At 42.9% G+C, this 27,570-nt stretch overlaps 2 protein-coding genes across 4 annotated transcripts; one reads left to right on the plus strand and one right to left on the minus strand.

Annotated features, from left to right (window-relative positions):
* Positions 1-218: 218 nt before the first annotated feature.
* Positions 219-9,307, plus strand: rabep2 (rabaptin, RAB GTPase binding effector protein 2). 2 transcript variants are annotated; one of them, XM_041956201.1, is made up of 12 exons: positions 219-520; positions 1,994-2,149; positions 3,026-3,108; positions 3,188-3,565; positions 3,829-3,924; positions 4,027-4,125; positions 4,985-5,098; positions 5,394-5,472; positions 5,594-5,605; positions 5,752-5,906; positions 6,621-6,737; positions 6,917-9,289. In XM_041956201.1, the coding sequence occupies exons 1-12, from the start codon at positions 496-498 to the stop codon at positions 7,019-7,021; spliced, it is 1,419 nt and encodes a 472-aa protein (XP_041812135.1). In that variant the 5' UTR covers positions 219-495; the 3' UTR covers positions 7,022-9,289. The 2 variants fall into 2 exon arrangements, with proteins under 2 accessions (XP_041812135.1, XP_041812136.1); XM_041956202.1 differs by lacking the exon at positions 219-520 and adding an exon at positions 1,656-1,760 and having other exon boundaries at positions 6,917-9,307.
* atp2a1 (ATPase sarcoplasmic/endoplasmic reticulum Ca2+ transporting 1) lies at positions 8,269-27,570 on the minus strand. Of its 2 annotated transcripts, XM_041956200.1 has the most exons (26): positions 27,445-27,570; positions 27,203-27,339; positions 25,939-25,956; positions 25,292-25,374; positions 22,281-22,385; positions 20,393-20,531; positions 19,058-19,138; positions 18,875-18,960; positions 18,306-18,461; positions 18,016-18,157; positions 16,663-16,829; positions 16,458-16,546; positions 16,237-16,339; positions 16,010-16,141; positions 15,132-15,257; positions 14,643-14,861; positions 14,320-14,431; positions 14,009-14,232; positions 13,681-13,901; positions 13,184-13,386; positions 12,389-12,474; positions 12,084-12,217; positions 11,342-11,459; positions 10,578-10,695; positions 9,712-9,757; positions 8,269-8,579 (listed from the first exon to the last, which is right to left on the minus strand). In XM_041956200.1, exons 2-25 carry the CDS (start codon positions 27,318-27,320, stop codon positions 9,753-9,755), a joined length of 2,985 nt encoding a protein of 994 aa, XP_041812134.1. In that variant the 5' UTR covers positions 27,321-27,339; positions 27,445-27,570; the 3' UTR covers positions 8,269-8,579; positions 9,712-9,752. The 2 variants fall into 2 exon arrangements, with proteins under 2 accessions (XP_041812134.1, XP_041812133.1); XM_041956199.1 differs by lacking the exon at positions 9,712-9,757.

Consider the following 27,570-nt stretch of genomic DNA (forward strand, 5'->3'; position numbering starts at 1 on the left):
AAATAACAATATCAAATTAATTAATCAAATATGATATTGTGAGCATGTTGTGTTTTGATTGCTGCAGCTCACAGACTGTCCTGCAGAGTCAAAGGACCAGACAGTCAAGAATGTGGTTCAAAGTGTGGTTCAGTGACCTCCAGTGGTCACCACACTGCGGACATGGCTGCACTTAATGTCCAGGGTGTGGCAGTCACAAAAAGCCAATCTGTGATCCCTGTTCTTGGTGTTTAACCTCCCTAAAAATCCGCTAGATGACATTCAGCCCAGAACTCGAAAGGCAAAGAGGGAAAGGTATTTGTGAACAGGAAGCAGGTTGACGTGATTTCCGCAGGCTTAAACCGGGGAAAGTTGTTTCCTGAAGTTGACACCGCGCCGATCATTTCCACACCAAAGCCCCGGTGCCGTGAAAGCAATGACTCCGACAGGTTTCTCGGATTGTTTGTAGACGCTTCGCCTCGTCAGACGGCCCCGCCGGTCAACTCTGACGGCAAGATGAGCTCCAAGAGTGAAGACACAGGTAATAAAAAAAAGAGCGACGTTGAACTTTAATCTGCTGCACATCTAACGGGATTGGTTGTGAGGTGATGCTGACATCTTTACAACCTCACTCTTAAACATTAACGTTAGCTTGTCGCTCGTGTTCACTGCGAGTGAGACCTGTTGCTGTGGGCGCAGCTCTTCTCAGATAACTGTCACACGGCCTGTTAGCTTCGCTGACCACAGAAATGAACGGGGGCTGCTAGCTGCTAGCTAACACTAAGCTAATTAGCCGGGGTCCAGGGACCGAGGAGGGTCCACACCAAAGTGAGTTTAAATCCGGTTCAGCCTTAACACTGGTTCACTTTTGCTATTATTGTAGCCAGTGATGTGACTCTTGTACCAAGTCCTATTTGTTAAAACAATTTAATTTTTAACGGACGTTAGCTGCTGCTTTTTGAGACAAAATCCTGTTGTGGCTAGCTTCTTCAGCAGTGTAGCAACTTTCAGTCTCTTGGCGTGAAAGTGTTTACCAACTTGCTTCAGCTGGAGCAACAAGTGTCGCTTTAATGCTGTCAAAGATAAATTGTTCTTGCGTTTGGGGTCCAGTAGATCCAGGATCATAAGAGGTCTTTATCTTATCACCTCTGTTTTTACCTGATGTGTAGAGAAGAACTTGTACTGTAAAGACCAAGCCTAGTTAAAGGTGGGTAACCAGATGGGTTATTACTTCCACACTTCTCTACATATTGTGTTGAAACTGTATATTTAAAAGACGGCTATATCAACCTACTTTGTGCACACCTAACTAGGATGACATAAACATGCATTGTATCTTTACAAAGCTGAACAATGAAAGGAATTTGAGGTTGCGTCCTGCACAGTTCTCAGCATATAGATCACTGACATCAGATGAGCTGTTGTCTTATCTTGTTGTGAGGCATTTACATGTCTTATCTGGTAGTAACATAGGTTCCTTTTAATCACGTCACCTCACTATTTCGTGATCAAGTCAATATTCTGACATGATGACATCATGATGTCACGTCATTACGCACAACAACACCAAGTGTTGCTGAAAGTGAAAGTAGCATTGCTACTGGTTCCACAGTGGAGGAGTTATTTCCAAAAAGGGGAGAGACTACAGTAGTGTGGGAGTGGTTTGGTTACAAAAGTTCAGATGTACAACAAACACAGTAACATTTAAGAAGCACAAGAAGATTGTAACAGTGAAAGGGGGCAATACGATAAACTCCCAGGAGGAGAGCGCAGCAGCTATTGTGAGTTTGAAACCAAGTAGTCAACGACGTTGACTCAGCATAGGAATGCTCAATCTTTGGCAAGTCGTACTCTGTGTCTCCTCATGTCGTCAAGACTATCATTATCGCAGAAATACCTTGATATGCGGTGTTATTTTAGGATGACTCAACCCTAGATTCCATCCAGACAGATGCAGACATACTCAAAACAACATAAAGAAGGCAAAACTCAGCAAGCTGTTTATCATTTTTAGAGACGAGCCTGTGGGCCCAGCTGGCCGAGTGCCGAGCTCAGGTCGAGCACTGGCAGGGTGTGGCGACGATCTGTGAGCTGAGCAAACAGGAGGAACTGGCAGAGCTGCAAAAACAATGTGATCAAGAGATCCAGTCTCTGCAGGAGGCTCTTAGAGGTCAGTGTGTGTGTGTGTGTGTTTACATGTGTGTGATAAGAACATTGTGTTTGTGTGTGACAGTCCTTGTGTGTACAGGATCTAATTTCAGACAGACAGTATTTCTTGTTTGGTCTTTTGACTTATTTGACTTTCTGTGTGTCACATGTAATGTTTTGCATCATAGATTTTAAACACACACTGTTTTCAGTAAATGTCCCCAAGGAAATGCAAATAGCTGCAAGTAAGAGAGAGTCAGAGATTAACATTTCACTGTTGGACAAACACAGAAGTACATAGTAACAGCATATCATGAATAAAATCACATAAGTTCAAACAGGAAAATATCCTTGTTCATGTATCAGAGATTGAAGAAAAGACGATAGTTAAGCCTGCTTTGCTGAGAGGATATACAGCTATATGCAACTTTGACAGCTTTTGTTTTCATTCAACTTAGATTGCTGTTCAAAGGACCTGAGAAAACTTTTTTTTTATCTTTCAATCCAGTCAGATATGTAGTGAGACGCTGAGCCTTCGAGAGCGCTATAGATGAAGTAGAATCTGCAATTCAACTGTCAGTACTTACTGGATACCACAGCATATTTAATATTTTTGAACATATTGAGTGTAAAAGAAGGCATTATTGCACTCTAACTTTGCTTGCATAAGATGCATGCACAAGTAATATCTAACAGAGATGGGATACCTCTCCATTTGTAATGTTTTAATGATGAAATGCGGTTGATGTGATGAGGGATGAACAAGATGTTATCTGCAGTTACAGTTTTTACAAGTATTGTGGACTTAGTAGTTGCTTCTTTTGTAACCTCAACCAAAACATTGTTTTGACTTATTAAATGGTTTCATCATTATTTCATCCTCCTGTTGCGTTTACAGAGACCGCAGCGCAGTATGAGGCCAGAATAGCTGTTCTTCAGTCTCAGCCTGTGGAGTGGAGGAGAGCCAGTGGACAGAATATGGTCAGTGTTTAACTTTGTGTCCTCTTTTAAAAAAGTGTTCTGGACATAATCCCAGCCTTCGTTTCCCTCGGCCTGTTAGATCAGTGGCAGGAAAGCCAGGATGGATGCAGAAGCCACCAGTAATGAGTCCCCGTCAGCGACCACCAACAGCCAGCCAGAGGCTGAGGGCACGGCGTCGACGGACGGGAGGCACGACCAACCAGCGGAGCTCGAGGCGGCGGCGGAGGGAGAAGGGGTGCCACTTACAGCGGAAGGGTATTTTTCACTGCGGCACTGCGACTCGGCCTCGTTGTCGTCCTTCTCCTTAGACACGCCCTCTCTGCCCAGAAAACTCCACGCTCAGGAAGACACCGACTCTCTGGTCTCCACAGGAACTTTGGTGCCTGAAGCCATCTATCTGCCACCGGCTGGACACCGGCTGGTGACGCACGGTGACTGGGACGCACTCAATGCTCAGGTAAACATTTAAAAAGAGCACTTTTATTGATTCACTGCCTCTTTTATACATACAAATCCACTTGCAGGAATTAAGTTAGCTTTGAACTGAAGGTGAACGAAAGGTGAAAGTACACTCTCACTATGTGCAGCAATATAAAATAGCATCCCTACACTCCAGTCTGTGTGATTTTAAGTCATTGCAGCAAGTTTTTCAGTCTGACCTCAAGCTTCTCCACAGACAAATGACTTTGGGGTGTAATGAGGGTGTGACGTGTTGGGCAGGTGTCTGAGCTGCGAGGGGAGGTGAGCCGTCTCGAGGCTGAGAAGGAGGAGCTGGAGAGAGAACTGGATACTCAGACCAAGCACACACACAAACAGGTGAGCAGTGCTGAATGTGAGTATACATCTGTGTGTAGACTGGATATGATGTGTGCAGACTTACACACATGTTGGCGTGTTTGTGTTTGCGTGCGTGTTCAGGTGTCAATGCTCCAGTCTCAGGTCCAGACTTCAGAGGCCCTCCTCCAGGACTTGCAGAAATCTTTTAGCCAATCACAGAATGCAGTCCAGAGTCGGCTGGTGAGTGATAATGATGTCGATCCTACAGAGTGTGTGTGACTGCGTCAATGTGATAAATTCAACATTTTGGGAAATACACTTATTTGCTTTCTTGCAGAGCGTTAAATCAACACCACCCTCACGTTTGTATGAATCTACGGCCCGCTATCTTGGTTTAGCATAAAGAGTGGAAATGGCTAGCTCTGGTGGGGCACAGAGTGAGTCTTATTATCACCGTGAGCTGATTGGCTGCCTCACTAGCACCCAGCCATGGAAAAGTCTGGCACAGCCACAATGTGTTGTTTATACATTTCAGTTTTTTGAGGGATTACTCCTTTATTAAGCATGAGCAGTGTTTTTCATAGCAACTCAGTTAATTACTGATTTCAAGAGGCACTCTTACTTTTGGACAGAGCCAGGCTGGCTGTTCGCCCTTGTTTCCAGTTTTTATGCTATGCTAAGCTAAGCTAACCAGCTGCTGGCTCCAGCTACATAATTACCTCTTACTCACTACAGATGTGAGTCGTGTCAATCTTTTCATCTACCTTTGCAAAAAAGAGAATAAGCATATTTCCTAAAATGTTGAATTTTTACATTTTCTTAAGGTTTGTTTTATTTCAGCCTTATTAATTAAAAGATCGCATGAACAGAAATGAAGAGGCAGCTGTTAAATTGTATTTTGCCATAAATGTGTAACCAAAGTGCATGATGAGCCACTCAGCCATCACACAGTGATTAATCATAAATATGCTTTGAGTCGTAACTCGATTCTCAGGGCGAGTCTGTATAAGTACCCATAGAGTGTTTGGGTGCTGGCATTCAATTTATTAACACATTATTCAGAAGGAGCGGGTGTTCAAATTATTGTTTGTGTGTCCAGGCAGAATTATCATTTTCCCAGAGGAAGATGTGCAGTGAGCTGTCCAGACTGAAAGGAGAGGAGGTTGAGGATGAGGGACCAGAGTCCAGCTCATCATTACCAGCGACACTGCAGGTACAGTTACTCCTCTCAGTTTTCAGTATCTGCTCCATAAGTGCTGCAGCAAAGAAGAATAGTTTCAAATAGCATTGTAAAGGGAACCGAAACCTGTGAGTTCCTGATAGTTGGCTCATGTATTTATTTCCTTTACCTTTAGACAAAGGTTGGCTTTTGTAGCCGAGCTGTCAATGCCCTGGCTCTGGAAGCATTTTGATCATCTGTTGGTAGTTTAAAATGTTAAAGACGGTTACTTTATGTGTCTCCAGCTTGTGGTGTTACTGTGCGCTGACTGTTGAAATTGAACCTGCAGGGAGCTCACTGTGAGGAGCGGCTTCGCATTGAGATTGTGAACCTGAGGGAACAGCTGGACAACCGGACAGAGGAGAATGGTCTGTGGACTCTGTGGTTATTTAAGACAGGTTTTCACCACTGACTGTCCTGACACTGACACATTCTCTATTCTTTCTTAATCTCTCCCTGCCTGCTCCTGTCCACAACTCCTGTCATCAGAGGTTTTAGAAGGTGAGTGAACAATTCATGCTTTAGTGTTCGTCTGGTCATCATCATCTGGTCGTCTTGTGAATGGTGTAGGGTCACAACTAAGAGATGGTGTGTTGGTGGTGCAGTGGTTGATCTTTAAGCAGCCTTGTTTGTGATCGTGTGTGCAGTGCAGCTGTCCAGTTTGAAGACGGAGACGGAGAGGATCCACGTTCAGAAGGACCAGTTGCAGGCTGAACTGATGGCGTGCCGCACTGAACTGGATGCCCTGCGGGTGGCACTGTCTCATGTGCAGAGCACCAACAAGACCCTCAGCAATGATAAAGTAAAGCACTAAAGTTACTGGTATTACTGTTGATGCTTGCTCAGTTACCTGCTGTTACTTGTGCTGGTGATGAATCCTGTCTGTAGTGGGCTGGTCTCATTCTCAGAGATGCTGATCCTGATTTTTTTCAATTTTATTGACAATAAAAAAAATGTCCAAATTACTTGTTTTAAAAGCTTTCAACCACATTTTAGTGCCTTCCTCAGCAGATGGAGCTTTCTTATTTTCATCCTTCATCCAGAAACAAGGGTTACAATCTACTCCAAATACTGTATGAAATTCCATAGTTTAGGTCATGTAATGACAACTACGCCTTCTTTATGACAACTCACCAGCTCCATCTGCTCAGGAAGGCCAAGAGATGTGGTTGAATGCTTTGAAAAAGAGAAAGTTGGACCTTGTGCTGGTGCTGGTTTTTCAAGGTCATGAACGAACCGTCAAGCTCAATTATTAATCATGATTTTTGGACTTAGTTTCAGAATTATAATTAATTAATTGAATGCATGCACCTCATATTTCACTTATTCCTCAGTTAAGCAGCTAAAAAATAGAGTTTTTATTCTCGATGTGAGCCTACTTATATTAATAATATAATGAGAGTTTGACATTGTGGTTTACGATGGTATATCAGTTGATTTGACCACTTGGAGTTGCATTTTCAAACATGACACATGGGGGATTGTTTAATTTGACTGTTTTCTCTGTGGCTGTCAGGCGGGCCTGCACCAACAGTGTCTGGAGCTGCGTAGCCAAGTGATCAGTCTGCGCTCGCAGGTGGACACCAGCCAGACTGTGCAGAGGGACTTTGTCCAGCTCTCCCAGTCGCTGCAGGTGAGAAGCTGTGGACAGTTGTAGATGTTAGCTTTACCGCAGGAGTGATGGTTAAAAATCCTGAACGAATGAAAGTGGTCAAACGTTTTTCTTGCACTTGCAGAAGCTTCAATCAGTTCAAACTGTTTGAGTTGGCCTACTAGGATTCTTACTTTCCTGATCTGCCCCCCCCCCTTCAGGTGAAGCTGGAGTTAATTCGGCAGGCTGAGAGTCTTGAACAAGTGAAGGAAATCCTGGAAGAGGGCGTCAGTGAAGCTGGTTCCCCGCCTGCAGACGCCTCGTGAGTTAAAGAGTCAATTTGGAACCAAAGAGCACAGACCAAGAGAAGACATCCCAAGAGGGACCAATAAGGACCAACCACCCATCGCCACATGAAGTACTGTCGGGACCACAGGGATTATCACAGCTGGTGCTGTGGTTTGGTGTTGGAGACTGAAACTGTTGCTTCGTGACCAAAGTGGTTTTTGATGAATCATGAATGCTTTGGGGCACTGTGAAACTTTTCTCACACCGACTAACACGTTTATCGCCGAACTAATAGATCTGTAAATGTATTCTGTAGATACAACTGACATGACTCCAGAAAACACTCAACAGTCCAACACTTTTTGCACTGGATGAACTACACAATCATTTTCCTATGCAGACTTTTCCTGTGAAGAAGGACCTCTAAAAGCAGTGGATCACAGTGCAATAATCAACTGATGCAGAGCAGAAACTCTCCTACAGTAACTGCATTTCAGATGGGATATTTTATCATGCATTAATTTGTCCTCTTTTTATTTTAGCTTAGCGTTGTCAACTCACTGGTTCTTACTACAATCATACTAGCTTTTAAACTTAAAGCATATTTATGATTGTGGACAAGGAAAGAAGCTACAGTAAGTAAAAACCATTGAAGGAATGTAAATGTGTAACATCTTGTCAGTTTGTTTTGTGTTAATTCATATTGAAGACTAAAGATAGGCTGTTACTTTCTTTCCTTTAACCTTGAGTTCTTAATCAAATACTATGATAACGTTTCTCAACCATGTGCACAGAACTCTATGCAGTCACTTAATATGTTGAAGGGGTAAGCGGAAATGTCTAAGACTGATATGCATAATATATTTGTTATACTACGTAATTTGATAAAATAAGATTTCATGTACTTTATCATTTGATAATCTCCATTAAACCAATTTGGAAACATGCAGAAAATTTACCAACTTGAAATATGGAGTTGCAAGCCATAAAAGGTTGAAAAACCCTGAATAATGTGAAGAGTTAATTTTATGCAGGTGATGTATAGCTATCTCACTTGTGCAAAAACTGTCCAAAACCAAACTACAGTCATAAATTTACATTATTTCTTAATATGTTGAGTAGTTAAAGAAGAGCTTCTGCATGAGCAGAGCAGGAACCTGTTCATAACAAGTTAGAAACTTGGATACTGTTCTGCTCTGTTTCTGAAGTTTTTAAGGTTAAGAAATGCTGCTAAACATCTGTTTAGAGCAAGTTACATACAAAAATCAAATTGGACACTGAAATCTGATATTTTCTTAAATAGATATCTTTATTCTTTAAGAATAAAATCAACACAGAATTAATAATCTCTCACCTATATATTAACTTCAGTACATACACAGAAAAAAATATTTTGCAGCTTTTATTTTGGTGTATTTTCAGGTGGCTGATGTGTTTTCTTTTGTATTCATGCCACTCGATGTTTTGATGAGCGATGATCGAGAGGCTGTTGGCGGCTCTCTTTCAGTGGGATCGCTCAGCCTTTTCTTTCCGTCCTCTGTGTCTCTGCTCTCTCTCTCTGCTTCAGCATCTGTCCTCGTTGCCTCTAGACTTTCCCTGGATAGGAAAATAGATACCTGTCAGTTGGAAGGTAATATGCTGAGGTGACATAACTACAATGCAAGTAAATGGTCCACTTGTTAAAAGGAAGTTTTGGAAAGATTTTGGGGAAATAGGCTAATTTGATTTGTTGCCAAGAGTTGGATGGAAAGATTGATACAATTCTAATATTTACCACTTGTTAAACTATAGCCAGCATCCATCTATCTTAGCTTAACACAACCAAACTGCTAGCATGTCTGTCCAAAACCTGCTTTACAGCACCTCTAGAGCTCAGTAATTAACACACAATATTTAATAATAACATTTTTAAACTTCAATGTTTGTGCATGTTAATTCGTGAGCTTTGCAGGTTCTGGCAGGTAGATTTGTTACCTGCAGGCCAGGCTAGCTGTTTCCAACATGGATGGCAAGAAAGTGAAATAGCATATTTTCCAAAATGATATTGTGCTGTGCTATTTTAATTAAGTCAATTAAGTCAATTAGTGAGCTCATCAGCAGTGTCACATAGTGGTAGTAGCTCCAGTCAAACTCAATAGAAAACCTCCACAAATTGTGAGAAATGTAAGTGAGAAAATCAAAATTTTAAAGCATGTTCTTATATGAGTACTGTCAAAAAAAATCATTAGAAGGCTGTTTTTCATGATTACAATTGTAAACATGTGTTTGAAAAATAATTCAACATAATCTATTGACATTTTGATTATGTTTAATCTTGATAGCAAAATGCACAATGTGAGTTGGATTACATGCATTACTTGCATTTGACTATTTCTGCTTTCAGAGGATCTAGAAACTTGTGTTGTAAAAGCACTTTGAGTGGTCATCAGACTAGAAAAGTCCATTTACCACATGCAACACTATGTGTGATGCTGAGACCACTTATTAGATTTCTAATGGTAGTTCATGACAGATGCACAGCCAGCCGATTGATCACTGCTGCATTTAGGATCCAGATGTGTTAGTCCAAAAACACTTGCAAGACAGAGAAAAAGTCAACAAAACACACACATTAATGCACATGGTTCTATTCACAGAGCAACTTAAACATGTATGGTACCCAGCATGAAACTTTCAAGATGTGCAAGATGCAGAGTACTTCAACCTTTTGCACAAGTCAGGGGAATACCTTGTTGTGTTACGGGGGTGTGTAGGAAGGGGGGAACAGGTTTAGGCTGGATTATCAGAGAGGGAACGGTGAAAAAGAGCATCCAAGGAGAGGAAAATTAGATCAGTGTCATCAGAGTCAACAGAGATTAGAGGAAAGAGGGTGGGAGAGAATTAAAACTGTGTCAGGAATAAGAAAAGAAGGAAGAGAGGTTAAAAATCACAGACATTAAAAGACATTTAATTTTATGGGAGGTGAATTATTCCATAACATTCCATTAATCAATCTTATATCGAAAAATCAACAAAAAGGAGGTTTGGTGGAACAAGTTCACGTTAAAAGGAGGAGGAGGAGGAGGAAGCCAGAATTTATACACATTTACATATTTTAAAAGAAGGTCTGAGATCTTGTACAGACGTCTGTATGGAAGGACATGTTTAATTACTGTTGCTACACACAGCTGCTGTATTATAAATCAAGTACAAGTACTGAAGGAACATTTTTTAGAGGATGCTCTTAAATGTGATTAGAAATGGTGGAGCATTTTACTGATAATAATGATTTAATGATTTCAAGTACAGGAAGAACATAAGGTTGTGCTGCACAAGCCCATTAGTCATCATTCCTCACCAACATGATGTACTGTCATGTCAGGGATTTCAGTCTCGTAGCACAGTTCTTAAAACATCTTTCACAAAATGACATGTGCTTTATTTACTCTAGCTTTTTAAATTAGATGGAATCTCATATGTGCACGGTTTGTAACTCAAACCTCGCCTGCAGATGTATGATCACATCTGGTTTTTGTTGGATACAGTGCACACTATGAACATCATACTGACAGAACAGAGGAAAGACGTGGTAAACAAGCGACGTGTTTCACTCACCCTCCAGGTATGTGCGAGCCACAAACTTGAGAACCTCATCAATGAGGATGACGGGGAAGGAGAGCTTCAGCACCATAACCCACTGCTCCACATTCAAGTGCGTGAGCTTGAAGATCATCTGTGGACGAGAGCAGCGGCGTGTTAAAGCTGCCAAACGACATGCACAACTTGCAGTAAGAAACAGCTGTGTATTTATGCAGATACTGACATCATTGCTCAGGTGACTATGAATTATCTTTGATACATCTAAAGCATAATAATAATCATGATAATAATCAGTATACATGTCTATCATTCCCGTTGAAGAATGAGTTGTAGTTTCCAACTGTGACCACTAGAGAGCACTGAACATCAGATTTGTGATCTTTTCTGTGAATTTGTATTGGGCTCCTTCAGATGGCTCACTTAGATCTATTTGGAAATACTCCACTGAAACTATTCACGCAGAATTATGTGAAGAAAAAAAGAAAGATCTGAAAAAAATGAGGAAAAGTTATCTCGTCACACCATGTGAGGAGTTTGCAAAGGCCTCATGAGCCTAAGCAGCTGGTCGGGTTTGAAAATCAGGTTTGATTGTGTGCCGCCTCTGTTAGTAACTTGGAGCGACTGAGCGGTGCGTCATCTGTCAGTATTTAAGCAATGGGAGTGTAAGAGAGAACATGGAGGTTGGAGAGGCAGTGTGTGAGCTGTGTGTGAGGGAGCAGCAGAGGGAGATGGATGTTTGCTTTGGAGAAGAGGGCTGTAGTGCAGGAGGCCAGACTCACGGGCAGGGGGTCGACGTAGATGATCATGAAGTGAAGGGACATGGAGAGGCTCATGGCGCCCACCAGCCAGCCGTTGCTCCAGGGGGGCATGCGCACCAGGGACTGGTTCTCAGACAAGCTGGGGGGGAGGGAGGAGGAGGAGGAGGAAGGTGGGGTTGGATGGGGAGGCGGAGGGGTACGTTAATGCAGATGTGTGAGGGCATATGAAAGAGTGTGTATGTGTGTTGAGGTGAATGTAGGAAAATGAATGTCAGAATGTCAGCCCTGATAATCACATGGTGAATATTAAGAGAAAATGTCCCGTAAGAGACTTTCAGAAGCATTTAAACGGTTGTTTGTGATACAAAGTCCAGAAATCATTTTTGTCCACAAGCCAGTGGAGGAGTAAGTATTCAGACCCTTTAAGAGTAAAAGGAAAATATCGCAGCTAACCCACCTACCCAATTTAAAGTACTTACAAGCATTTTTAGTAAAATGTACTTTAGAAAGTATCAAGTACTCAAAAATGGCCCCTGTGTGTGTTATGCTATTATTTGCAATACTCTAGTAAGCTCATTATATGTCTTAATTTTTTAAGTAACAACTATAAGTGAGTAGAAAGTGGCATAAAATGGACATTTTTGTTACTTTGTTACATTCCACCACTGGGTAGAATATCATCCATTTTTCATTAACAGTGTTGAGGTTTGGTGTTCAGGTGAAAGTACCCACAATGCCCTGTGAGTTGACAGTGCAGTCAGACCTGTTCAGAGCGTTGCACATCTCGATGGTGACCAGCACAGACAGAGCCATGGTCATGGGTGGAGCGGCCTCAAACACCTCGCAGTGGACCCCGGCGAAGTCCTCGTTGTCCTCGCTGCACTGCATGAAGTGTGACTGACAGGGAAGATGGATACATTCACTGTGAGTCATTCACTGAGAAGCTAAGATCTCTCCATGAAGTGTGTTTGTAAAGAGGTGTTGAAGATTTTCATGAAAGGGTTGAAGTAACAGCAGCTGGATGGACTGTGAGGCGGGGTACCACAGGGTAGAGTGTTTGATACTAACCAGCTGGTGGAAGGTGACCATTGGACCATCGTCACTGTACAGGAACCACCAGGCAGCCGCTGCGACAGTTGCAGCACCAACGTAACCTGGAAGAGAGATTGCCATGTTGAATAAGATGTTAAACTATTTATCCAGGAAGAAACCTGTGACAGAAAGTCAATTTGTCATGTCGGCGTAGATGAGATTTAGGGGGATCTACTGACAGAATATGGTAGAAATTGAAAAAAATATTTGTATGTTTTCATTAGTGCATAATCAGCATCAAGACATCTGCACTGATGCCTTCAAGGTACCATTTCAGTAGGAAATTGTAATCATTATCAGTCCTCTAATCCACAATGTTGCACCACCATGTTTCTACAGTAGCCCAAAATGGACAGAACAAACACTGGCTCTAGAGAAGACATACTGGGGTTTTTGGCCAGTTTTGTGGCCACTGGGTCTCCTACGTGCTTGGAAAGGGAGGGGTGAGCATGTTAAAATGAATGCAACCTCACAGCTAGATATCACTAAATCCTACACACTGGTCCTTTAAAAAGACCACATGTTCAAAGATGGTTGGAGGCCATAATGCCACAATAGACAAAGCGCTTCAACTACCAGGGGATGAGGAATTTACCTTCATTATTAGTAATATTAAACCAAATCAATGGCTACAGACAAAAAGTGAAACGTGGTATTACGAATGAAGCCAGGATGCAGTCTAACAGATCATTTCATGTCACTGTTTCTGCACTCAAATGCTACACTGGATGAGACAGCAGGAGAAAGAGCGAGGTCATAAATGTGTTGTACCTCCAATGGCCAAATATCTGAAGAAGAGCCAGCCTGAGATGAGGGGCTCTTTGGGAGAGCGGGGGGCTTTGCCCATGATGTCCAGGTCAGGGGGGTTGAAGCCCAGCGCGGTGGCAGGCAGACCGTCAGTCACGAGGTTGACCCACAGCAGCTGGACGGGGATCAGAGCCTCGGGCAGACCCAGGGCGGCCGTCAGGAAGATACTGAAGGAGTGAGGATGGGAAATTACTTTCTTATATCTGACACAGTCCCTCTTCCTGTCTCTCTTGTCTTAAGCAAAGACTTGCGTCTCAGTCTAAATATGAATAAATCAATGTAATCAACTCAAAAAACTCAAAATTTGGTCACACTATTTGATCTGTTTGTTTTTAAATTAGGTTGAGATCCATTAGTACTATTTGTGTCTAGAAGAGAAAAAGAAAATGTCCAACAGGCCTCACACAAGAAATCGTGATTATCAGACCTCATCTTCATTGACGCAAGTATCACATACTCACCAGACGACCTCGCCTACATTGGAGGAGATGAGGTAGCGGATGAACTGCTTCATGTTGTTGTAAATGGCTCTGCCCTCCTCAACAGCGGACACGATGGAAGAGAAGTTGTCGTCAGCCAGGACCATCTCAGAGGCAGACTTGGCAACGGCAGTGCCAGAGCCCATGGCGATGCCAATCTCCGCCTTCTTCAAGGCGGGGGCATCGTTCACTCCGTCACCAGTCTTGGTGAAGGGTCAAGGGAAAACGGAGAGGAATAATGTATCAACCAGACATCAGTTTTCACATTTGCCAACCTACATGAGAACACAACATCTTTTCGTCATCTCACCATGGCAGTAATCTCATCGAAGCCTTGCAGGAACTCAACGATCTTAGACTTGTGGGACGGTTCCACTCTGGCAAAGCAGCAGGCCTTTCGGACGGCTTTCTTCTGATCATATGGAGAGAGGTCGTCAAACTCACGACCGGTGAAGGCCTTGCCAGTGACGTCCTCATCCTCAGAGAAGATGCCAATACGACGGCAGATGGCCACGGCTGTGCCTTTGTTGTCACCTGGGGGGACAGAAATTCTGATTTTATCATTTCTGTTGCGTCTTTACTTGGCTTCTTATACGCAGAGAATATAATATGTGTACTGACCAGTGATCATGATGACACGGATGCCAGCAGCCCTGCACAGCTCGATGGAACTCATGACTTCTTTACGAGGAGGGTCGAGCATGCCAACACAGCCCACAAAGGTCAAGTCAGTCTGGAGAAAAAAGGAAAGAAACAAAGTTTAGCGTCCTTTGGAGCTTCAAAGATGTTTAAAGTAATACAGGTTGTCCTAAAACTTTCCAACTATAAATACAACGTTCAAACACGTGTTTTAGTGATATACACTGCGACCAGGGAGATACTGTAGGTATCATATCTGGGGTGTCTGTTATTTCTGCCTTAAGGTTTCGTCCACAGTCGCCCACCTCATAGTCTGCAAACTTGGTTGAGTCCTCCAGGTTCATCTCCTCCTTCCTCAGAGGTGTGTCGCGGGTGGCCAATGCCAAACAACGGAGGGTGTCGCGCCCGGTGCCCCACTCCTTGATGACGGACATGATGTGGTCTTTGACCGGGCCAGTCAGGGGTACACGGTTGGTGCCCACACGAACGTATGCGCAACGGTCAATGACACCTTCTGGAGCACCCTGTTAACACAACATGCAACATCAGCGTACAGTACATATGTATAATATAGGACTTGATTGACTTGAACTCCATTTAGGCCATATCTTTTGTGCCCTCAGGATGCATCATAATACTTTTTGTGATCCCTTCACTTTTCATGTTGCGTCATCATAAGGTTAAAATTTGTCAAACACTTTGGTTTGTGATTAAATGACTGTAAAACTAATAATGTTCCAATCAGCCTCAGATGTATTTTGTGTATTTTTGTTTTAGTGTTGATTAGCACTCACTTTGACAAACATCTTGCTTCCCACGGGGGCTTTGGCGGACTTGGCGGGAGAGCAGTAAACTGACATGGACTTCCTGTCTCTGGAGAACTCCAGGGTGAACTCCTTCCTCATCAGCTGCTTGATCACCTGAAAATGAAGGAAAAGAAGTTGAGCTGGAGGAAAAGGATAAAAAATCTAGCACATCTATTAAGCCACGAATTAAGCCTGCAATAACTGTTTTTGACCACTTGGGTGCAGTGGATATTGACTTTTCAGTTGATAGTTGCCTATTTACACACTCAGCAGAGACAGAACAACACTGTCATTCATTATGTATGAGTATTTCTGGTCACCTGAAGAATGAAGACCAATTTTCATTCACTTTTAGCTCTATTTTTGGTCTCCACCAACTACTGAGGGAAATATTTGACTCTTTACCTGTTAAATGCTCCATTATGTTCAACTGGCCTGTCACTGACTGTGTCTGTCTGCTGTTTGATGCTGAGCAGGTAGTATAGAGTTGATATTTAGAGCTTTTTCGCTGAAAACCGCTGTTTGCAGCATTTGGTAACCACACTATGGGAGCAATGAGACCTAAACAATTAGATGAAAGAAGTAACAAAGCTCTGTGGAGCTGAGGGGAACTCTGTTAGCCACTATGAGAAACCCATGTCACATGCAAGTAGTCATTGGAGCCATTGTTTATAAGAAAATATTGATTATAGATTATAGTGATTATCGTTTCTTGTTTCCTAAATGGACATAGCTGCCATTAATTTAACTATAAAATCTTAGCTAAAACTTTAATTTGTAGATAAATGCACATCTATGCTATTCTAAAATGTCTTTGTATATATGATATGAACACAGTTAATATTTGGAATCTCTTGTGGACTTACAGCACAGCAAGTGTTTGCCCTTTCCACTTTGGACAGGCCGCGCACTTCAGTGTTGAACACGTTCATCTTCTCCACCAAACAGCACAGGGCGGTTTCAGTGGCCTCACCCACTTTCTCATAAATACCCTTGGACTGCATCATGAAGAAAGATGAAAGAACAAAAATACACTTTAGAGTTGGTAGCGGGTTACATTTTGACATAAATGTTTCCTGAATGCTCTGCAGACCTCATTGTAGTCCAGAGAAGAGTCATTGCACAGAGCACAGATGGTAGCCAGCTCAACCAGTCCGTCATACTGTCCGCACTTCACAGATATGCCATTCCTTGTACTGGGAAAATATGATGGTGAGAATATTTAACTCATGTATTGTTGTTCAAGAATGAGTTATGGTGTTTCTGTTTCTGCACGGTCTTGTAACATTGACTTTTAAGTCTTTCGACACTTACACTTCGCCCTCGGGGGTGTACTTTGAGCCAGAGATGTCAAACTGACCGAGGGAAACACTGTCACCCTCGACTTTATCAATGATGAACATCTGCATGGAAACATGACAAAAGTGCATTAGATCTGCTCTTCTTAGTCACAAGCAGACTTTCTGATTTGAAAATGAATGTGAGCATATTTATCTCACACCCGTTTGTATGAACCTACCTTAGTTACACACATCTGGTTGGTGGTGAGGGTACCGGTCTTGTCAGAGCAGATGACTGAGGTGCAGCCCAGGGTCTCCACAGAGGGCAGGCTTCTAACGATGGCGTTCTTCTTGGCCATACGACGAGTTCCCAGAGCCAGGCAGGTGGTGATGACAGCGGGCAGGCCTGCGATGGATGGAGAGAGATGGTCAGCAGAGAGGTACTGAATCAGTCATTGCTATAAAACAGGGAGGACGGGTTGGAAGGTGGACAAATCATTACGAGGAACTACTTCAGCCAAAGAACCCCAGGTGAAAGAAAAAATTATCTGACATATCTCTTCAAAACCACCTGGACTTTAGGGACTGCCACTGGGCAGGCTGACAATAGCGGTGGTCCCTTGACAGCCCTTAACACATCAGCTGGAGCACACCCAGACTACTGAGTTCTCCAAGGCATTCCTGTGGGAGGGGGCTGCTGCAAGCCATTCAGTCAGATCTGTGTTCGGATTCTTGGCAAAAATCAACTCTGACAATGGTGTGGAGAAAGTCTGGAGCACGTCCAGTTCAGTGACATTATGATGGCATCTGTGTTTGCAGATGATGTTGTCCTTTCGACATCATTGGACTGTGGTCTCTGATGAGCATTGGCACAGTTTGCAGCAGACTGTTTTGTGAGAGCACCTCCAACTGCCAGACTGTTGTTGTCCCAGAACGGGCGGCAAAAATGTTGCTGTTTCAATTGTAGGGGTTTAATGATTCCTAATCCTAATCACAACTGAGGGCGAAGCAGTTAGATATAAAGACAGAGCTGACAAACTAGGCAAGCTCTTGATTTATTGACCAACTGTCTTTCCAAATTTCATCTGTTCTTGGAGTTGGGTCGTGACTAAAAGACTGGGCAGAGATCCCAGGCCAGACCACGACCTGCAGAAGTGCATCTCCCAGCTCAACTGAGAGAACTCATTAGAGCTGGGAGTCTGGACTGTTATGTTTGTCCTCATCTGCCAAAAGAAAGAAATTGAAGAAATGATGGCGAATTAACTTATTTGTCCTCTTCTTAGGTTGAGACTTCAAAACATAAACTTCCAAAATAATGAACAGCATACTGTCTGCAGTACTTGTACCCAAAACCTGTAAACAGACTTGAACAGTACTCTGGAAACAAAGTAAAATTGGTGGTGTTACCTTTAAAAAAACAACAGCTGTATAGTACGGTATGATATTGTGAAGCTCAAGCATAAGCCACAGGCTCTCGTTTAATGTTTAATGGACTGGTAGCTGCAGCGTCACATGGATGAGCTACACAAGATGAATCTCAGATATGATAAACTTCTTGGGCAACCAAATGGAAGTTAATCCTAGGGGCTTACCTTCGGGGATGGCAGCCACGGCCAGAGCCACAGCAATCTTGAAATAGTAGATAGCACCGCGGATCCAGGAGCCTCCATGGACGGGGTCGTTGAAATGGCCAATGTTGATTATCCACACAGCCACACAAATGAGGGAGATGACCTGGAGAACAGGCAGTCAGAGCGTAGCTTTGTCTTATATACAAATCTTGATTCATTTAAAACAGTATCAGGTCTACAAAATGAATGAAGAGATAAAAAACTGTCGCAGCTGTGATGTATTTTTTGAAGGCCTTTTCTGTCTCACCCACCTTAGAGAGCTGCTCTCCAAACTCGTCCAGTTTCTGCTGCAGAGGGGTCTTCTCCTGCTCTGTGGCGGCCATCTGGTCACGAATCTTACCGATCTCAGTGGAGACGCCAGTCGCAACAGCAATACCAGTGGCTTTCCCCGCGGCGATATTGGTGCCCTGAGTTTTAAGACAGGGGGAAACCCCATCGGGAAGTTAGCTGATCAGTCTGGATGAAACAGACTGAAACATCTCGACAACTGGTAGATTGATTGGAGTGAAATTTTGAACAGAAATTCATGGTTCAAAGACGATGAATCTTACAGACTGGTGAACTCCCGACCTTCGCTGTAAAGCATCTTATTTTTGAACAGCTGCAGCTAACCTTGCTAGCTCAGTAATGTTATGTGCATGTCCCAGCAGGGAAAGCTCAGGTGTAACTGATATCATTGTTCCTGTGGTTTCCCTGATATGACAAGTGAAATCAATGTGTTGTGAAAAAGGTTTATTTGGTGGAGGACGGGGGGGCAGTTTGATGGAAACATTAAGGTGTAAAGGAAAGGGCTGAGCAGGACGCAGAAAAAAAGACTCACAGAGAACAACATGTTCTTCTTGTCCTGGTTGACGGCTCGGGGGTCTGGGACAGCATCGGTGTGCTTGATCACACTGACAGATTCACCTATAAGAGACACAGGTTTTGGGTGCGGTGGTCAGGAAGGAAGCAGACTTCACAAATAGACATATTTTTTGCCTGTCAGTCTGTCTGTGTCACCTACCAGTAAGAATGGACTGGTCCACGCGCAGAGTTGTAGATTTGATGGAGATGATCCTGATGTCAGCTGGCACTTTGTCACCGACTAGTGTCCACACAAACACAAACACACACACAGAAATACATAAAAAGAATCAAAAGTCAGACTATTCAATTGAGCCTGCTGACTTTAAATAATTGTTATAGCAGCTTTTGTTGTTGCGTGTTTCCAGTCCAGTTTCATATCAATCTGACTGCAGCATTACAGCAGGATGGATGGCGGGTGGGGTTGCACGGTTGATTGACTGGTTTTAGCACTCTGGATGGATAGTGTTGTTGTTGAAAACTGATACCACAGTCAGAGACAGAGGGAGAGGGAGACCTTGGGGAGATCATGAAATGAAAAGAACAGGTGTACAGCAAACAGAGGGAGAGGGAGAGACAGAGGAGCGAGTCCGGCCGTCGATATTAAGTGTATTTATACTCAAGCTTGTTTTTTTTTTCTTCCTGCAGCAGGTTCCTTCAGTTCCCCTCCACCCCTTTATTCTGTCACTGCCTTAAAAGGGCCCATGTTCCCTCTCAAGGACATCAGGAGCCACGTAGGCTCTCTCACACACACGTGCATGGGATCCTTTTGAAGCATATGAGCGCATAAGCCAAGTAGCTATAGGAAGTGCCATTTATTTTTTTATGGTAAATCAAAAGTCACATGAAAATATCAGACTGAAAAATCTAACTGAAGCCACTTATTTTGGCTTCTAGCACATGATGCAAAAGTTCAGTCAGTGTTTTATGAACTCTCACAATGAGTGAGATCCAAGGTTGCGTGTTTTGCTTACTCATCTCCTGACAGGAAAAACCCATGGCTACGTTTTTAACATTTCCAAGTAGCTGCGTTACACGTATGATCACAGCTTTGACATGAAAATTATACTGTATTTTTATAATTGCACACTAATTTTCATGCTAAAATTGTGTGGTGTGAAGAATAGGGCAGATACTTTCTCCTCTCCCGTATTACACAGCTGAAGTGAGGAAACAATACATACAGACATTTACTTTTTGACCTTTAACCCTGTGTGGCTAAAGTTAGGATACTTACTGCTTAGAGTCAGAAATGCTACAAATTACAGGATGTCCTGTGCACTGCACTTATTTTAACCCGCTCCAATGCCTTTAGCTGTGAGCTGAGCTATTATGTTCTTTGAGAGTTGACCACAATGATGTCTCCTACACCAGGTATAGAAAATCACTCCTGCAGCCATGTTATAATAGTTCTTTATAGTGTTTTCAGTGGCTGGATGGACTTTAAATACAGGTAAAGTCGTGAAAAGAAAGCGGTTAGGTTTGAAAATCTTACCAGAAACCTCCACCACATCACCAGGAACGATCTCCCTGGCCTTGATTCTCTGCACGCTCTTCCTGTCCGACCGGTAAACTTTCCCCATCTCAGGCTCGTACTCCTTCAGAGCCTCAATGGCACTCTCTGCGTTGCGCTCCTGTTGCAAAAATACACACAGAACAAAACATTCAATACGATCATTTTGGTGCCATCACCTCCCTGATAATGCCAGCTGTGGACAAACTCTGCCAGTCTATCACTCCCTTTCGTGCATTAGAGTATGAAACTTCATATTGCTTTTGCATAAACCACACAGTGTTTCTCTGGTTGCTTTTGAAGAAAACTTACATTTTACATTTTAAATTAAGACCATTTATTCCACTCTTCTGTGGTGTTGATTTCATGGGTACAAATTACACAGTTGGTAACTCTTGTCATATTGTAACATTTGACTGTATTGCATTTTAGATTTTTCTGTTATTTAGTCTGTCCCCTGTGATTTCATACTAAAGTGAGAGCACTGCTGTCTTTCAAGTATTTCTCTTTAAAATTAAATACTTATGACTGAAGAAGCTGCAATCAAAGTTGAAGTCAGAGGAAACACATATCTTAACATAATATTTATTTTCAGTTAAATGCTCAAAACTCAGATAAAGCAGCATATCATGACTGTGAGGGTTTGGTTTCCTGAGCTTTGACTGACAGCGCTGGCATCGTGAGCAAACAACTCAACTACCATAATCAGATTTTGAGTCGAATGTTGCTAAATCCTGATTGGTGCATGGAAATCACCTCTTTCTATCTGAGCCCCGCCTACTTGAAACCAGAGGGAAAAGCCCATTGGTCAGTGTTCATTATAAGAAGCTGAACTAAAAAAAAAAAGGTTTGCAGGGCCTTAAGGAGCTATGAAAAGAGTAACGGCTACACACTAACTTTAAACTTTAAACCACAAATTCATTTAAATAGACAACATTTTGATCCCATTTGGATCTTTGTCAGGTCAAAAATGTTTAAATATCTTAACCACAAACTTTGCCAATTAGTCTCTATTATGACAGCCAGCCCATGGACATGTCAAAATGACTGATGATCGGAGTAGGATAGGATGTTAAGTCAATCTCTACATAAATCAAGTACGTACATATCAAAGAAGAGGAGCACAAAGACACAATAGTTCATATTTAATATATATTCAGTGGCCGGCACACATGTTTGCAGTGTGAGGTGTCTGTCTGTCTCAAGCTCGAACAGCAGGTTGATCAGAGAAGTCAAACGTGCCGATGTTCTGCTCAGTCTGTGGTTTCTTCCAAGGCTGCCCTCAACCGCCTCAAAGTGTAAAGCCCAACTTATGCCAGCCGCCCTCCCTCTCTCCACTCTCCCCCATACCCCCCATGTGTGAATCCTTGTGCATAGTTTCCAAATGACTGCTGCAGGGTTGATATGAACCACGCACAGACACACACACACACCCCAGGCCTGTGGTAACCTGATCGTCCCTCTGTATTTCTACAGTGGATTGCACAGTGTGGATTGTAACAAAGCAGACTGCAGTTTGAGCCTTCAAGGCAGGACGGGTCCCAGTCCGCCATCGCCCCCCCTCTCCTCTCCCCTCCGCTCACACCCGTTGGCTTAACCTTTCACCCTTTCACCTCCTGCTGACGTCAGGCCTCTGTTTCTGGACTCCCTTGAACTTTGAGCTCTGGAAGAAGCGTGTGCTCTCCGTAAAGGACACGAGCTGCGACCTGAACAGGCCGCCACCGAGTGTGATTTATTGTGTGTGACTGTTACTAAGTATAAGAGTCTATTTAGGTGTGTGTAAAAGACAGCATTCAGGCGCAGGTATGTGTCCTTGTGAGTGCAATTGTTCCTGTGTGTGTGTGTGTGTGTGTGTGTGTGCATCACTGACCTGCCACACTCCAACAACAGCATTTGCAATGAGGATGAGGAGGATGACGAAGGGCTCCACAAAGGCAGTGACAGTTTCCTCACCTTCCTCAAACATAGCCAGTACCTGAGAAAGACAGAAAGCACATGTTTGAATGCAAAATACATGACTACTTCATGATGTTTCCGACTTTATCTCCTTAAATTCTTTGATTTCTAAGCACACCTTATGTTCAAACAAATTAAAATGCATAAACACTCAGGGACATTGTCTGACAAATGTCAGAACATAGTGACAAATTCTGAAAAAGCCTACAGTCTGTCTTTGAATTGTTTGTTTTGCCTGACCAACAGTCCAGAATCTGAGGATATTCAATCTACAATTATATAAAACAGAGAAAAGCAGCAAATCCTCACATCTGAGAGGCAGTAACAGCAAATGTTTGCCCACTTTACTTCATAAGATGACAACAATTATTTTCATTCATCATTAGTCGATCAGAAGGAAATCAATCAAATACAATTTTAATTTATTCATCATTGTCAAAGTCATTTATCAAGCAAAAATGTCAAATATATGACACCTATGACCACTTTTTTTGTAACTGAAAATTAAATAACTTTGGGTTTTGGACTGCTGGTTGACAAAAACAAGCCATTTACGTCTGGGCTATGGGAACTTGTTATGGGCAGTTTTCACTGTCAATCAATTATTCGGAAAGTAACCAACAAAAGATATTTGTTAGTTTCAGCCTAAAAATGATATAACACTGAAACCTAAGCAACCTTTTTTTGTTATAGAAGCACCATTTACCTATTTATTCATTATTACTATCATTAAGCCTGTAATTCTCTGCTTGGTGCAGCAAGTGTCTTTAAGTGTGTTGTGCACCTGTTGCTCAGGGTGTCCAGCATTAAACATAAACACTGAATAGTCCCAGCGAGCAGCTATTTCTGACAGTTATGATGCCATCACTGGATCAAATGACATCTCACTTTGTTGCCTCTTATGTCAGCCTATGTGTGAAATCTCCACATGTGACTCTTTTCCAAACCTATAGCGTAACACGTGTGCACCCCTGTGAGCGAGGGTCCCAGGTTATTAACACAGGTCTGTTTCGGAAAGGCTTCGTGTTGACATTGACACAGATTAGCCGCAGGCCAGCGGAGCACAGAGCTAACCACAGAGAGAGAGAGAGAGGGGAGGAGAAGCCCCATCCTTCTCTCGCAGCGTTTCACTTCTCGTTCATCATCATCATCATCATCCTCTGCCGTGGTTTTCATTTGCCTGCTTTTTATCTCACATCTTTTCTCACCCTTTCCCCAAAATAGGCTCTATTGCTCACTCTCTCCAGTCTGTCTTCACCCTGCTTCTCTTCAAAGACACAATCGATCTCCAGACCGAGCATCTGAGCCTGTCAGCACGTTTCAGCGGCAGGACATTCCTGTGTGTATGAATAGGTTGACCATGTATTTGCTGTATTTAGTGTTCTCTCTTTTAGAAACCGTATACGACTCTGAATCTTTGTCATTGTAACAAACAATGCCATTGTGCAACCCAATCCCCGACCCCCACACCCCCACCTCCACCCTCCTCTATGTCTTTCACTCTCTCCTGCTGCTGCAAGCCATCCCTCGTTCCTTCCATCCCTGACCTTTGTCCAAGGATATAGTTTCTCGCCCTGGCTTGAGACTTTCTTAAAATAAAGCTCCTGCCATGCATACTGTATGTGCACGAACACACACACACACGCACACACATAGAGTCATTTTTCCATCACTTTTGAGGACATTACACAGACTTATTTCATGGAAACTTACCTCAACCTTAACCTTTACCCCAGCCTTCACCCTAAAATTTAAGGATTTACATGCTAGGGACTTGCTTTTTGTCCCCATAAGGAAGGTGAGTCCCCATAATGTAACTGTGTAAACTGATTTATACCCCCTCAACGTGAGTAATACACATCCACACACATGCACACACACACACACACACACAGCCGTCAGGCCTTCTAAGGCCATAGTGACAGCTGTGCAGGGAGGCCAGAGGGCAGAGATGGAGGATTAAGACAATGTGTCCAGCCTGCTCTCCTCCACAAAACTGTTTTGGAGAGAGCAGCGGGGGAGTGAGAGAGAGGGATTCCTCGTGCAAATGAGAGTGAGGACACGGACCCAAATGTAATTTAATAACTCAGCGATGTACACACTCTGTTCATCGGCCCGCGTGCACGAGGGTGCGCGTAGCCTCATAGAAAACAGGGGAGGGGCCAGAGAAGATGCAGCTCAGAGTCTGTCTGTCAGGTTCTGTATTGTCCCTGAACAAGCACTTTTGTTATCGCCAGCCTTCCTTTTTTCACTCCTACCACTTTATCAGACCTCATTTAGAAGCAAGTGACCTTGTTTGCGGTGACTGTGAGCATCTAGTATATGAGTTTGTGGTCTCTCGAGCAGCTTCTCCAGGATTCAGACCAACCAAACATCAACCTTAATATGATCTAAACCTAAACACAACCATCTGGAGCCTGTTACGGATGAGTGGGAGCGAGGCGGTGCTTTGATTAGTGACATCAGTCATTTGGCTAAATGCAGGGTTTTGATGTCAAGTGCTCATTATCAAAATAAAATAGACATAAGTACTTATATGAAAGAAACACAACCAGCTTGAACTTTAACCTCAGAGATTTGAGAAAACTTTCTTCTTTTCTTGGCCTTTTATTTTTCTTTGCCAAGCATGTCATGCTCTGAGAAAGATGTTCAGATTTCTATAGTTTGGGTTCACTTACTGGGACTCTTAATGGGCCAAATGTTAGTAAAGTATAATGTAAAGTAGGAAAAGAACAAATATGTAGCACCTTCTATATACATGACAAGTATCTTTGTCTTTACACTGTAAGATCCTTAAATACGTGATAAAACCTTTGCAGAGTCCCTGCACGTACATTCTGTACCATGCGTCTTGGTATGTGGGAAATAGCACTCAGTGGATACGAATGCTGTGTTTTATGTGAAGGGAAAAGTGAGCAAACTCACAAAAGAGATGCAGGCGGCCAGCAGAAGGATTCTGACCAACAGGTCCTCAAACTGCTCCACCACCAACTCCCAGATTGTCTTTCCTGTTAAAGACAATACATAAAATCACACACATTATTATAAGTGTGTGTGGTCATTTGTGTGCTTCCTTGCTTTATATGTTAATATATTTATATATTTCCTCGGTAAAACGTGAAAATGTGATGTCAATGTAAACTTGTAAATGGAAATGTAAATCTCCATCTTACTCTGTGTGCATAACGCTGGTTGCCATATTGTCCTGCTTGTCTTTGAGTCAAATTAACGTAGCTGCAAGACCACTGGTGTAGGCAGGCATGCTAAATAAAAATGCTAAGTGAAGGAACCACAAATCCAACATCTCCCAATCCACAGAACCTGAGTGGCCTTGGATCAGCTGCCTTCTTGGGTTGTGTGAACATATTATCAGCAGTTTGGCTCTCTATTGTAACACTGGTTGCTACAGAGCAAGAAGCCAATGACAGGGGTTAAATAAATGACTTGTCATCACAGGAAGTGAGGGGAACAGGTGTGCCTGGGTGGCACACAGTGAAAAGATGCACTCTGATGAACAGGACATGTGATTCCAACATGAGTAATTAAAAAGCAGGTGTTTAAAGTGGACTCACCCTCCTCCGCTGGCAGCTCTGTGGGTGGAGAGAGACAAACAATGTTATTAAAGCAAAGCTGTGCGCCACATATACTGCATTACTTTTCATGTTTGCGGTGCAAAAAACAGTTTGGCACATTTTGGGATCAAAACACAATAAAACTGAACATCACGTTACACAAAACACCCATCCTGAGCCATGGAAGTGAAGTAGCAGCTGGTTTGTTCAGGCCTCCTTGACCCTCTGCCAGTTCATGACACAAACACGGTGACTTTAGTAACTGACCTTTACAGTGACCCTAATTACTCTGTTATTCTCGTTTGCTGTTACTCTGTCAACATCCATTTGTCAGCTGAGATACTCTGCACCAGATACAGACTCACTGCAACCTGCTGAGCATGATTTAATGCAACGATAAGAGGGTAAGAGGTTAAACAGTGAAGGCTTTGATCACAGCCTTTTTAATTGACACTTTGCTGTGAGCAAAATGCTCTTTGACACATCACAGAGGGAAAAGCACAGGTGTAATTAATAACATTAATGATGGCTCAGTTCCATTTAGTGTAGGTGTTAAGGGTCATTTCAATGAAGCAGAGCCATTGTTAATGATATTAAATACACCAATGCTTCCCCTGCTATGACAAGTTTAAATAGAGTACAGGATGCAAAAAATCCAAAATGGAAAAATCTAAACTCAAGGTCCTCTTACAAGCCTTTTCGCGAGCTTTCAGCTGCATTTCACACCTTCTTTAGTGGACGCAGTTGAGGCTATAAGATGCTGTTGTGGGTAAGTCAGTAAGTTGACCTTGAGTCAAGAATGAACTGCCATGCTTGAGTTTCAAAATAAAAGATAAATTAAGAATCTTCAATCTAAACTAAAGCCAGTAGCGATTGCCAGAAACCTGAAACTCTGATGCACCTGCTGCACAAACATCACTCCCCCTTTGTGTCATTCAGATAGTTTCCCTTAATTAGACCATCATCAAAAACTCATACACAGTGCCAGTTCATCTGTCAGCCATCCCTCCGCTTCTCCTCCTCCACCTTCTCTTTCTTCTACCGTTTTATTTTGCTAAACCTCTGACGTACACTGTGTTTCTGCCTCTATGTTTCACACTCTCTTCCAGGCTAAATCCAAATGTTCCTCCTCCTGAACCTTCCCATAATGCAATTCCTCAACCACTGCATTCATTACTACTCTTTCTTTCCACTCTCCAATGCACCACTCTACTGTTTCCTCCATCCATCCATCCATCCATCTTTTTCTCTTTCTCGTCCTCACCGTTGAAGCCATACTTGTCCAGGTTCTTCTTAACCTGCTCAGGTGAGAGGCCGGTGTCTTCAGTGACGCCAAAGTAGGACAGGACCTCCCCTGACTCATTGATGTGTGCGTTCTCCATCCTCGCTGAAACGGAGAGGCTTCAGGACAAAGGGATAGAAAAACACAGAAACATTCACATCAGTGTGAGCGGCCCAGCCGGCCCGATACTGAAAGTTAAAACAACTGAGGACATGTTCACCCACCACTTTCTTGAAGTGTGGGATAGGGATTAAAAACTGGCAACCCCCCTGCGTTCACACTTGCTCTCTCTACCCCCTTCTCTCTCTCTCTCTGGGCTGTTGCTCTCCTCTCGGAGCCCTGGACTGACA

The sequence above is a fragment of the Chelmon rostratus genome, chromosome 17, assembly GCF_017976325.1.
Source record: "Chelmon rostratus isolate fCheRos1 chromosome 17, fCheRos1.pri, whole genome shotgun sequence".
Taxonomy (NCBI): Eukaryota; Metazoa; Chordata; class Actinopteri; order Chaetodontiformes; family Chaetodontidae; genus Chelmon; species Chelmon rostratus.

Coding starts and splice junctions, on each gene's coding strand:
- rabep2 (XM_041956201.1), top strand. CDS start 496: ATGAGCTCCAAGAGTGAAGACACAG. Junction 521..1,993: donor CTCCAAGAGTGAAGACACAG/GTAATAAAAAAA, acceptor TATCATTTTTAG/AGACGAGCCTGTGGGCCCAG. Junction 5,907..6,620: donor AGACCCTCAGCAATGATAAA/GTAAAGCACTAA, acceptor TGTGGCTGTCAG/GCGGGCCTGCACCAACAGTG.
- atp2a1 (XM_041956199.1), bottom strand. CDS start 27,320: ATGGAGAACGCACACATCAATGAGTCAGGGGAGGTCCTGTCCTACTTT. Junction 22,386..25,291: donor TGGCCGCCTGCATCTCTTTT/GTGAGTTTGCTC, acceptor TGTCTTTCTCAG/GTACTGGCTATGTTTGAGGA. Junction 16,142..16,236: donor CTTCTCTGGACTACAATGAG/GTCTGCAGAGCA, acceptor TTCATGATGCAG/TCCAAGGGTATTTATGAGAA.